Genomic DNA, 13,548 nt, shown 5'->3' on the forward strand with positions numbered 1-13,548 from the left:
ACTTTTTGGAAACGGAACGGAGAAATCAAGGGGTCGCTTGCTCTCTACGTCGTCTAATTCTAGACATATCAGTCATCATCTTAGGGCCCTCCGTTGAAGAGGTATTGACGAGCCAACTCCGAATATCCAAAATTAAAAACCAATTTAAGGGGGAACTTACTGGTGTTAATCAGATCTCCTATCTCCTCCTCTTCATCTTTCAATGTGACAGTAATCTCCCCTTCCTTCTTCACTCCAAAAACGACATCCTCCTCTTCTTTTACTGTCACATCCTCCTTCTCTTTCACTCTGAACGCGTCTTCCTCTTCTTTCACTGAAACGACTTTCTCTTCTTCTTTCACTGTAACAGCCTCACCCTCTACTTGTTTTACTGTAACATCCTCCTCTTCCTTCTCCTCTTTCACGACAATGTTCAGCCCCAGACCTTCTTTCTCCGTCCAGCAGACCTCATCTTCTTTAACAGGAGGGGAGTAGTTTAGGGAACTCATGGTCGGGGATGTTAGCTAGGTAGCTAATTATTAGCGACTAGACTAGTGCTAACTTAACCAGCCAGCTACTATAGCTGACTAATAGAAAATAACGTAATATGAAATAGATTAACAAGTATATACAACAGAAGTGTGTCTAAAACACAGTAGTTAATATACACCGAAAGCGTGTAAATAGCTTGAATATTTCGGCTATATTGGCTAAGCTAGCGAAGTGGTTGACGAGTTTATGAAGACCCGTCCACTAGAATATACGTCACGCTGGCAGCGTCGCCTGAAAGACGCACATCGCCGTCTGCTGACTGGAGGGGAAACGCAGTTGAGGATCATATTTTATTTTCAGACAAAGTTCATTTTAAATGGATTTAATTAAATAATACTATTATATTGAGACATACATAGACAGGAATGTGCTGATTGATTAGTGCGAATAAAACATGTTTATTACTGCGCATTTAAGGCAGTTTCATTAAGTCATACTAAATCTAAATAAGTAGCTAACAATACATCATGTAGATCTATATAATGAACAGACTAGGTCTATACTGCTCCTACATGGTGTAACAATACATCATGCAGATGTATATAATGAACAGACTAGGTCTATACTGTTCCTGCTAATAATATTTGTGTAATTCTCAAAACTTTTGGCCAGGACTGTACATGTATTGTGTGACGTATAATCTAGTGGACGGAACGCTTATTTCAACAGCAGCAACAGTTTGTTGAGCGTTAAGACAATTAAGCTCTTTAGAAGCTTTAGTGTGTATTAGCCACTGTGTTTTAAACCCACTTCTGTCGTCTAGTTAGTTATCAGATTTAATTTCATATTTACGGTGTTGTTGTTAGTCAGCTAGCGGGCTGGTTAAGTTAGCATTAGCCTAGCTAACATCCCCGACCATGAGGTCACTAAGCTACTCCTTCTGCTAAAGAAGCGGTGGTCTGCTGGACGGAGGAAGAAGTTATCGTGGAAGAGGAGACTGTTTCAATACAAAAACAAGTAGAGGGTAAGGCTGTTACAGTGAAATAAGAGAGAGAGGATGATGCTGTTTTTGGAGTGAAAGAGGAGATGACTGTCACATCAAAAAAGGAGGAGGAGGAAACTGGATATCTGGGTCCGTTTTCCCAAATGCATCTTAAGACATCCAATGGTTCTAACGCTGAACGGGCCCTGATTAACACTAGTAAGTACTGTCTTAAAAACAGAAGCACAAACTCTGCGATTTTTGAACGGATGTGTGGTGTTAAAGGGGAAATTTGCAATTGCTACATCCATATTTTGACTTTTAATAGTTTTTTTTTAAACACATGCCTCATGAGCTTGGTTCAAATGTTGTACCCCATCAGAACCCCAAATAAGCTTTTTTTTACTCCAATGTCTAGAAACAATGTAAATGTAAACCAACACTGTATAGCCTCAACATGGTTAAAACTATAATGTTGATATCATGGATGGTCAGTCCTTGCATCCATCGGTCTGTCTATGAATTTGAGAGTAGTTACATTTCTCCAGACCCATCCATCATCTTATTACCAAAACAGTGGTGGAATTACAGCTTTGTTATTGTTTCAACTGCAGATTGATTGCTTGGTGTGTGGCTTTTTTAAAGGCACAAACTAGGTTTTAAAAGGCAACAAAATGGCTGCCCAGAGACTTCGTTTGGTAAACAGCTGAGGGATAGGGGCTGGAGAAATGTAACAACTCTCGTGCCGAATGGTGAGAGCTGGAAATATTTTACGAAAATACTTTGAGGAACTATTGTCATTTAGCAATTGATTTCATTAAGACTTTGTTTACTTGCTGTTTGGAGGTGAAAAAAAAATACTTTGAGAAGCTCCACAACTCATTATTGGTACAGCGTTAAGACAATGGGAACTACTATCAGACATCCCCAAATGGGCACATTTATAGGTCTACATTTGTGTGCAGGCCAGGTAGACGAATCCTACTACTATATGTGTAATCAGGTGTGCGTCCTTACTCAACATTGACAGGAGTGTTTCAAACAAAAGACAATGAATACATTTACAAAACTGACGCATGTTGCGGGGTCAGGTCTGGGTGGTCTGCCAGGGGCTGTTTCATTTAGTATCCGTTTGGATCGCATTATGAAAACCTTCTTCCTTCGTTCCCCTCCTTCAGGAAACAGTAGTTTTAGTCATAATGTTAAGCTTGTCATATGATGAACTTCAACTTAAATACTGGATCTTGCTGTGGGACAATTTTGACAGTCAAATTACAAACATCATGACATGCAACAACAACCAAAGTGGTTCTTCATTCATTACTCTGGTAAAGACAGTTATGCCGTGCTCCACGTTGGATCCAACATCCCCAACAAATTGGTGTTTATAATGTGTTATTTTCTGCTTGATTTACAGTAGGGTCCCGTTAGTCTGTTTGGACAAAGAGATAATTTGCTCAGAATGTGTAGAGAACTGTTGGATAGGCTATTGTACAACACACAGAGCAATATTTCTTTATTGAGGACATTTAGAATCACCACACATTAGAGAGTAGCCTAGTGGGATTATTCACAAAATTATCTGGTGATCAGGTTATGAAATGTAATGACAACGCCATTTTAGTTTCCATGTTTCACCTGAAATATTAAATGATTTATAGTCCTAGGTCTGTTATTGTTAGGGAAAGTTATGGGTCCTACAGTAGATCTATGTTATTGTTAGGAGAAGTTATGGGTCCTACAGTAGGTCTGTTGTTGTTAGGTGAATTTATAGCTGTAATTTATTGGCCAATGTGTTAAACACTTAGTGTACAAACCCTCATTGTCAGGCTGATGGCAAAGCTAGCCAAATAGCATTTTACTGGTTGAAGTGTTGAAGTATAAAGCAATTGATTTGCGGCAATAACACACATATTAAGCAGGAGGTTCAAATGAGCCTTACAATTATAATCCAAAGTAATGTGAAATGCACTCATAAGCACCCCTGAGTTTTCCCCCATGGTGGTGAATTAGTGAATAGACAGAGCTTAATGTGAGTTTCCTTGAGTAGCACTCCTGATCTTGCACTGTAATATTCAGAATACATTGTGAAACTAAAATCTTTGCTCACCATTTTTGATCTTGCTCTGATAGTGCGCTGTAATATTCAGAATACATTGTTGAAAATCTCAAATCATAAAATGAAATGGCTCACCATTTTTGTTCCGGGCAGATATACTACATCCATAACTAGCGGTTTCTGCATTAGCAGGGAGGAATTTCTGCAACCAAATTGTGTGTGCATCGCCCTCCTGGCGCAATTTTATTAAACACAGAAAGGGGCCTATATTGGAGACCAAAAGTCTTCTGGCACACTGCTTAGGATTTAACGTTTGAATAACTTATTTCTAGCCCACAATCATCGATGTTACTACTGTGAAAACGAGAAAACAAGACAATTGTCATAATTTAACAGACGTAAATTGTTGTACAACTTCATGGGTATGCTCTGGGCATCACCTTTTACCTCAAATTAACAGTGGATTTCTGCTGTTGTGCGACTTTAACCGTCTGTCTGACGTTGTCATTCACACAGGAGAGAGACGGGACTATCGCGGGTCCTGGGGAGGGCCTAACAACATCATGATGCTGAACGAGACAGAGAAGAATCTCTCCACATCAGAACTGCTCAAGAAACACCAGCGGAGACCCACAGGGAAGACATCTCATTACTGCTCTGACTTTGGGAAACATTGCAAATCTTCATCAGAACTTAAAATTCACCAGTGAGTACACACAGGAGAGAAACCTTATAGCTGTGATCAATGTGGGAAGAGTTTTACTCAGCTAAGCAGCCTGAGGCGGGGACATACAGGACAGAAACCTTATAGCTGTGGTCAATGTGGGAAGAGTTTTACTACATCTAGCTATCTAACTAAACACCAGAGAATACACACAGGATATATATCTTATGGCTGTGATCACTGTGGGGAGAGTTTTATTCGGCTACAAACCCTGAAATCACACCAGAGAACACACACAGGAGAGAAACCTCATAGCTGTAATCAATGTGGGAAGAGATACTCTGATAAAAGATCACTGATTAAACATCAGAAAATACATGAAGGAGCTGTTTCATGATATCAATCAATTAATGTCACAATGTAGAATGTCTTAACATTGTAGTGGGAGTATTTTAATGTCAGAATGTAGAACCCTAAACATTTGTTAAATTGATATTGGCCTCAAGGAAAAAAAACAGTCTCTGAATTGAAAGAGTATTATCTATGAGATTTATCAAAAAGTGACTAACAAAAAAAGAGTTCTGTTACATTTAACATGTTGGTGACCCACTTGAATCAAAATGCAACACTTCGAAATGTTTAGGTTTTCAATATATCCCAAACTGTTTCTGCTTATTGGTTATTGATTTGGACATGTTAAAACTGCGCTATTCCCATTTAGCAAAATGTCATTCAAAAAACGTTGAAAATAAGACTATGCCCGACATCCAATATATGTTGGCTGTAGTTGAAAGTGAAAGTTGAAAAGATGTCTTTTCAGGTCGGTTTTTTCAATGACTTGAAAAAAAGCTTAATTTCAATGTACTTGCAGCTTATACACATGGATGCAGTATAATAAATTGGTCTATAATCATTTTGATTAACAATCCTACATCACTCCAGTATTTCTTGACAACATTCAAGTGCTAATTGTCTTTATTCCACTACTAAAGAAGTATGACTCAAATCACCTCATATTTCATTTCCTCATATTTGCTTCCCTATTAGAGATGAGTTTTGTTTGGGCTTGTTCCAAGGGGACGAGAGTTCTAGAAGCTAGTGAGTTTTAGGATTCAAAAAAATTAAAAAGGAGAAGAAATTATGTTGTATATGATTATTTACAAGCATGTTTTTTTTCTTGTTTTTAGCAAGTTGTTTTCTGTTGGTGGTGAGCAAACCTGTTCAACAAAATATAGGATATATTTGTTGTCCTAAGGGGGAAGGTGTTGCAGGCTTTGGTTTTTCCATTTACGTTTTGAGGTTGGATTTTAGCACGTCTAACTCGTTAGCTCGTTGGGTGCACAGATTGGTGTCACCTCGTTAGTCAGTATGTGTTACACCTGTGCTGGCTTGTCCATCTTGTTAGTGGGAAGGTGTTTCACCTGAGCTGGTCCAGGTTCTATTTAAGAGTGTCTGGCCCAGTGCTCCAGTTGCCTTGATAGATGTGGAGAGTCAACACATTTAGTTGCTCCACTTTTTTGGTTTACTTCCTGTCTGTAAGTTTGGTTTTGTTTTCCTCTTCTTGGGCAGATTTAGAGGGTCTCATGATAGGTGTCTTGTATGTCCCAGTTGTTGTTACTAGTCAACTTTCAGTGGACACAGAGCAAAACTTCAAGATTATGTTATAATACTTTTATTGCATTAAATGGTTGTTTTATGCAACAGAATAGAGGGTTCTTAGAACTATTGTGTCTGTGTGTTCTACTGAGGATGGGCCTCTGGGAGATAACACTGACAGGAGATTTACAATGTATTTTGTGCGATAACCTAAAGAGACCGCATTCCAGAGCATGAGTTAATGTTTCTGTTCTATATGGTACCAGGGAGAGATGACCCCAGGGCCAGACTCTACACAAAGAGTACTATTTTTACAGCAGATACTGTCTGCTGAGAATTATAAGTATCTTTCATACAAATCTTAACCTTGTGACCCATTCTATACATCTGTTAATCGTCATGTAGGTTGAAAGGGGTGTATCTTGGCTGTAAAATACCTTTGTACTTTCATCTGGGCGTGATTGGTCGACCAGCCATCATTATCGTAGAGCACTCAATTGATTGACTTTATGTGTACGTTGTATTGACCTGCTCCCTTATTATTAAGTGAATAAAGATTTATTTTAAGAAGAACTCTGACTTGTGTGATAATTTTGTCTCATTTGATATTAAAGAAATTAACCACCACATTTGGCGATGGGGATTTGAATCCTGATTTGGTGACTGCTCCTGAAGACCTGGGTAAATGGTTGTTGAAGGAATTTAATTCCTCTGTTTTAATTCCCAATTAAAATTAAACAGTCTGTCAATTCATAAGAATTTGTAAGACCCTTATTTTATAGGAATGGACAGAGCCCGGTCTTAAATGTCAAGTAACAGCCTTTATTCAAGAGAGTACTGCCACAATACAGGTTACCACAGGTTATAAACTGAAAATGAGGTCATTAGTTCTAACACTACCCTGTGCCATCTCCGTTCCAGTACCAAGGCTGTGTCTCAAGCCTTCCCACATCCGTCTCCCTACCAATTTAATATAATTTACGAGTCAAGGTTTTCTTGTGTAGATAAGCATTCTAGCCAGTCTGATTCATTTGTACCAAGGAACAGACCATCATTGTTACTAAACTCTTGACCACATTCACTTCAGTACTGGGATCAGACAAGAAAATTCATACATATACAGTAACATTTAGTATTTTGATTAGTACATATACAGTAACATAATAGTATTCTGATTAGTACATCCTGATTGAAATGTATACATAATTAGTCATTATAGATAAAAATTCCCTTAACAATGGTGCACGAGGGATCCCTCTAACTTGGGATCTTAGGGGGACCACACTTCAGGAACGGAGCAGATGGACCCACATTTGATCTGAGAGGCAGCGAGCCGAGTGGATACCACATCTCCAACCTAGTTTTTTTTAAAGAAAGAGGCGAGCGAAACAAGTGGAGTTTTAAGAAGTGTGTATTGTGTATTGAGTGTGTATTCTTGTTTGAGGGGGGCACCTTGGAGGCGTAAACAGGGCAGAGTCAGGAGGCTCTGAGTGAAAACTATAATCTGTGTGTACTAGTTAATAAAATTTATGATATAGATAGTAAGGTGCACCTGTAATTGTTTTAAACCTGTACCCCATTTTAGAAGTATTAAAATATGTAAATGTATAAGTTACATTATCCTCGGAACTAACCATGATATAGAAATGTGAAAATATTTCTGCAGGTTAAAATATTGTTCAAAAACAACTAATTGATTAGGTATGTTTGGGAATAGCATTGTGTGACTGGTATGAGAGTTACGTGACTCTGATATGAGAGATGTGCGACTGTGATATGTGAGTTGTGTGACTGAGTCTTAATCAGAATTTTGGATAGTAACATAGATCTGTAGTTCCTCACAGACATCTATAGTTCCTCACAGAGATCTATAGTTCCTCAGAGATCTATAGGTCCTCAGAGATCTATAGGTCCTCACAGAGATCTATAGGTCCTCACAGAGATCTATAGTTACTCACAGAGATCTATAGTTCCTCATATAGAAATATGCTTAATCAGATGATTGACATGTGGATAGTAAGCTTTAATATAACGTTATCTTGGGGTTCTGTTACTTCACTGCCCATCAGAGTATCATGGAGTGGTATTGAGAGCGGAGTGATATTTCAGAAAGCAGCGGAAGGTCTATAGTTCCTGCGAGGTTTGATTTTGCCGTGGACTGTGGGAGGTTAGAGAACCGTTGAATCCCGGTCATTGTCCGGGAAACAAACATATATTTTTTTGGTTCCGCTGGGAGTATATTTGGAGAGCTGCTTCGTAGCTATGGACTGTCCTTGAAAAAGCAAATGGAATGTTTTTCGTGAGAACCTAAGAATTTCTTACGTTTTATATGGATTCTGTGAAAATATGATGAATTGTATGTGTCTATAATCGATTACTAGAGATTTGATAAAGTAATACTGGGAATATAATTAGATACAATTTAAACAACCCATATGTAGACTAATGTAGGTTTTGAGTTATTTTTAATGGATAATTTGATAAAGACGAGGTTTAAGCATTATTAAACAGTCTACAAAGTCTGGGCAGTTGTCTCAGAAACTGATAAATAAACTGGTAATTACCCTAAGGATGAAACTATAAAACGCGTATTGGATTTTCTCCGTCTTGGTACCACATTTGAAAAAAACTGCACATAAGTCCTGAAAATTCAGGGGGGGGTTCTTCCCAATATGAGTTGCTATATTTATTGAATAAACCTTTTTCCATAAAGTTAGAGTGAACCCCACCTTCTAAGAAGTTATTTGAAGAAACCTTTGGGGCTGTTTTTCATTGTCAAGAACCCTATGTTTCTTAGGGGATCTGAGAACAACTCCAGTTGAACCCTTCATTTTTAGAGTTGTAGTCGGCTCTATTTACTCTCAGATTCAAAACATGATGGATTAGCATCAACGATCAAGTCAGCTGCTGCCTCTCCAATACAGTATGAGGTGAGACGGTGAACTGATGTTGAACTGGGCAGTCAGCTGCTGCTGCTCCAATACAATATGAGGTGAGACGGTGAACTGATGTTGAACTGTGCAGTCAGTCATTCATTCTGCAGTATGAGTCTATCAAATCAAATTGTATTAGTCACATGCGCCGAATACAACAGGTGTAGTGAAATGCTTACAGTGAATCCTTAGAGTGAAATGCTGACTTACAAGCCCCTAACCAACAATGCAGTTTTAAAAAGTACAAATAAGAATAAGAAATAAAAGGAACAAGTCATTAAAGAGCAGAAGTTAAATATCAATAACTAGACTATATACAGAGGGTACCGGTACAGAGTCAATGTGCGGGGGCACCAGTTAGTCAAGGTAATTGAGGTAATATGTACATATAGGGAGAGTTATTAAAGTGACTATGCATAGATGATAACAGAGATTGGGGGGGGGGGGGGGGCTTCCTCTGACACCGCCTGGTATAGAGGTCCTGGATGGCAGAAAGCTTGGCCCCAGTGATGTACTGGGCTGTACACACCACCCTCTGTAGTGCCTTGTGGTTGGAGGCCAAGCTATTGCTATACCAGAAAGTGATGCAACCAGTCAGGATGCTGTCGATGGTGCAGCTGTAGAACCTTTTGAGGATCTGAGGTCCCATGCTATATCTTTTCAGTCTCCTGAGGGTGAATAGGTTTTGTCGTGCCGTCTTCACGATGGTTGAGTTGAGTTGAGTTTATTTTTTATTTTTACAGGGACAGTGCACATTAATCAACGTTTCAGTAAAAGTGCCGGTTTTAGCCAGCCGGCTAATTTTCAACCGCAGTCCCTGGGCAGGTTATTAAAAACAATTACAATATAGACAATAGCAACATAGAACAAGCAAGATATAGCAACATAGGACAAGCAAGACATAGCATACAGACAGAGCAACATAGGACAAGCAAGACGTAGCATACAGACAGAGCAGCATAGAACAAAAAGCAGCAAGTCAAAATTCATAAAAGCAACAAAGTGTTTCCACACCTCACAAGCTACAGACAACAGACAACATGGAGAGCGGCAACACACAGCTAGGGACCATGTTCACAAATCTGATTGACCTTTAGCCATGTCTTCAAGCATTTTGTGAAAGTGTGATATGTGGTGCAGTTATGTGTGTCTGATGGCAGTGTATTCCAGACATGGGAAGTGTAGTGTCTTAACACTTAGTACTTATTTATGTAATAAGAAATACTCTGAATACAAGTAATTGAACTGGAGCTTCACATTTACTCAAACTAGTTAGTACCAGAATAACATAGAACAACACTGCGCATGACCAAGGGTGCTCCATCCTTAAAGGGGACTTCAGTAATTAACAGAACATAACATTCCTTCTCTTATACAATCAGAGTTACTTTTACCAAACCACAACTGAAATATTTCCCATAACTTGTTGTAGTTATTTTGCATCTTTTAATTTGAACTTGAACAGCTCGTTTTTGTTTGTTTGTTTATAAGTCTAGTCTGTCTGGTGGACGGTGCCTTCGTTCTGGGTAGCGCCTCAGATTGTCTGGAGGCTCCTGAACATCCTCAGTGTGTGCTTGTTCCATTATAGCGTCTGCTATAGCAGCACCTTCATCAACACGTTCCCTTCTTTCAGCCTGGGGTCTCTTTACTGCCCCACCGTCCTCTACAGTTCCCTGTGTGTCACTCTCAGGATCTCTCTGTGCCTGTTCTCTCTCGATTGTTGTGCTGTTTTCCGTGGAATGCATTTGGTTAATGTGATGCCGCCACATTATCTCTGGGCTCACTTGAACCTGGTAAGTTCTGGGACCCGTTTGTGTGTGTACGGTCCCTCTTGTCCATTTCCCTCCTCTTCTGTAGTCTCGCACCATCACTTCCTGTCCTGTTTGGAGATGGCGCTCCCGGCCACCGGAGAGCATCTTGGCTTGTTTGTTCAGCACTTCATTACGCCTGTTTGGCTTCATGATGTCCATCTGTGTGCGGAGAGGCCTCCCGAACATCAGTGCGGCTGGGCTTTCATTTGTCGTGGCATGTGGGGTGTTTCGGTAGGAGGCCAGGAACTTGGCCAGTTTTGTTTGCAAAGTCCCGTCGTCTCGTTTTGCTGCACGGAGTCCTTGCTTTAGGGTTTGCACAAAGCGCTCTGCCAGCCCATTGGTGGCAGGGTGGTACGGAGCTGAGGTTGAGTGTTTGATTCCATTTACTGACATGAATCTTGTAAACTCGTCACTTACAAAAGCTTGCGCGTTGTCACTTACCAGCTGCAGTGGCAAACCGAAGCGTGCAAACGTTGTTCTGAGACACTCTATCGTCTGAGCTGAGGTGGAGGAGTCAGTGCAAAACACCTCTGGCCATTTGGAATGGGCATCAACTATAACCAGAAACATGTGCTTTTCAAAGGGACCAGCGTAGTCCACATGAATTCTCTGCCATGGCTCTGTGGGCCATTCCCATGGGTGGACTGGGACAGGAGTAGGCATGTGAAGGGTTTCCAAACATCCACTACAGTTCTTTGCCATATTTTCTATCTGTTGGTCCAGACCTGGCCACCAGAAGTGGCTCCTTGCGAGCAGCTTCATTTTGACAATTCCAACATGACCTTCATGTAGTTGCTGCAAGACTAGATGCTGGCATTTCTGGGGTATCATGACTCTCATTCCCCACATCAAACATCCTTGGTACGTTGTAATTTCGTTTCTCCGCTGGAAATACGGAGTCAGCTCCTTTCTGCCAGTAGCTGGCCATCCTGACATGGTGTAGGTGTACACTTTTGACAAGGTCACATCTTTCCTTGTCTCCTGTTTGATAACTGTGCTTGTGACTGGTAGGGCCTCAAGCTGAGCGGTATGGAACATGTCCACTGCATCCACCCTCCTTTGTCTTTCTCTTGTACACGGCAGTCTGGATAATCCATCTGCATTTGTGTGGAGGGATGACGGCTTAAACTCAATGTCATACATATGACTGGCAAGGAACAGGGCATATCGCTGTAACCTGGCTGCTGTCATTGCCGGAATGCCTTTCTTTGGACTGAAAATGGAAAGCAATGGCTGGTGATCTGTAACCAGTGTGAAACGCTTGCCATATAGGTTTGGGAGGAATCTTCTGTAGTAATTGATCAGTCCTGTGAAAGATCTCACTTCTGTGATATTTTGTGGTCGTGGTGCCTGTACCACTGCCTCGATTTTGTCCTGTGTTTTGTGCAATCCATTGCAGTCAATCTCATGTCCACAGAAGACAATCTTGTCTTTGAAGATCTCACACTTCTTTAAGTTTGCCTGTAGACCATACTCTTTCAGTCTTTTCAGGACCTCTTCCAGGTTAGCCAGGTGCTCTTTGTCGGTGCGTCCTGTTATGATCATGTCATCCAGGATACACTGGGTTCCTGGGATTCCTTGCAAAATCTGGTCAATAGTTCGTTGCCAAATGGCAGGGGCTGATGCAATGCCAAAAACCAGGCGGTTATACTTGTATAGACCTTTGTGTGTGTTTATTGTCAGGTACTGTTTGGAACTCTCTTCAACCGGTAGCTGCAGGTAAGCCTGTTTCAGTTCGATTTTACTGAAGTGTTTCCCACCAGCTAGTGCAGCAAAGATGTCATCCAGACGTGGTAGGGGGTATTGGTCCACATGCAACATTGGATTCACAGTTACCTTGAAGTCCCCACACATTCTAACAGACCCGTCTTTCTTCACAATAGGAACTATGGGTGTGGCCCATTCGCTTCTGTCCACTTTCGTCAGGATCCCTGTATCCTGCAAGCGATCGATTTCCGCTTCCACCTTTGGTCTCAGGGAGTATGGAACAGATCTGGCTTTGCAGAATTTTGGGGTTGCGTCATCTCTTAGTACAAGTTTTGCTGTGAAGCCTTTTACTGTTCCCATCTGATCACTGAAAACTGTGTTGTATTTCTTCCGCAAGTGTTCCAGTGTTTGGTCTGTGCCTTTCTCTTTGGACTGGAACGTGTGGAGCATTTTCAAGTCACACCAATTCAGCTTTATTTTTGAAAGCCATTCCCTGCCAAATAATGGGGGGCCAGTTCCAGGCACCACATACAGCTGTAACTGCTGTGTTTGCCCCCCATAATGCACTCTGACTTGCAACGCCCCCATTGCGCTCAATCTCTCTCCTGAGTATGTCTTCAGCAACACATTTGTGTTCTTCAGCTAGATAGCCTTAAAGTGCTCATTGTAGACAGTAGTGGAAATTATAGACACTGCAGATCCTGTGTCCAGCTCCATTTTGAGGGGTTTGCCTTCGATATCTGGTGTCACCCATATTATGCTACTGCTGGGAGAAGTCACTGTGTTTAACTCCATTGTACCAATTAATCGTTCATCTGAATCACTGCCACTGTTCTCTGCTAGTGCATTCACAGACCCTTTCATTTTCCTGTTGTGACTGAATTTAGCTTTGCATGCTCTTTGAATGTGCCCCCTTCTACTGCATTTGTGACATATTTCGTCTTTGAAACGGCAGTCCTCTGCTCTGTGACCATCTCTGTCACACCTGTTGCATTTTTCGGCCACACGGGGGCGCTGTCGACTGCGTGAAAACTTGTGCAGGGAAATTTGTGACAGGTCAGTACTTCTTTTACTTTGCAACTCAAATGCATCTTTAGTCGCGATTTCCATAGCCACAGCAATTTCAACAGCCTTTGCAAACGTGAGCTCTGATTCTGTGAGCAAACGTTTTTGAATGTGTTCATGTTTCAGTCCACAAACAAATCTATCCCTTAATGTGTCATTTAGGTTCTCTCCCAACTGGCAATGTTCAGACAGTTTCTTCAACACTGCTACATATGTACTAACACCCTCCCCCTCATTCTGATCTCTCTTGTGGAACCGAA

At 40.9% G+C, this 13,548-nt stretch overlaps 1 protein-coding gene and 1 long non-coding RNA gene across 2 annotated transcripts; one reads left to right on the forward strand and one right to left on the reverse strand.

Annotated features, from left to right (window-relative positions):
- Positions 1-1,166: 1,166 nt before the first annotated feature.
- LOC116355373 (uncharacterized) lies at positions 1,167-6,345 on the forward strand. Its single transcript, XR_004204387.1, has 2 exons — positions 1,167-1,672; positions 4,029-6,345. It is a non-coding gene; the product is annotated as an uncharacterized LOC116355373 (long non-coding RNA).
- Positions 6,346-10,178: 3,833 nt separating this feature from the next.
- On the reverse strand, positions 10,179-12,790 carry LOC116355344 (uncharacterized protein K02A2.6-like). Its single transcript, XM_031798735.1, has one exon. It carries the CDS (start codon positions 12,671-12,673, stop codon positions 10,190-10,192), a length of 2,484 nt encoding a protein of 827 aa, XP_031654595.1. The 5' UTR covers positions 12,674-12,790; the 3' UTR covers positions 10,179-10,189.
- Positions 12,791-13,548: the final 758 nt, after the last annotated feature.

Source organism: Oncorhynchus kisutch, linkage group LG20, assembly GCF_002021735.2.
Source record: "Oncorhynchus kisutch isolate 150728-3 linkage group LG20, Okis_V2, whole genome shotgun sequence".
Classification (NCBI taxonomy): Eukaryota; Metazoa; Chordata; class Actinopteri; order Salmoniformes; family Salmonidae; genus Oncorhynchus; species Oncorhynchus kisutch.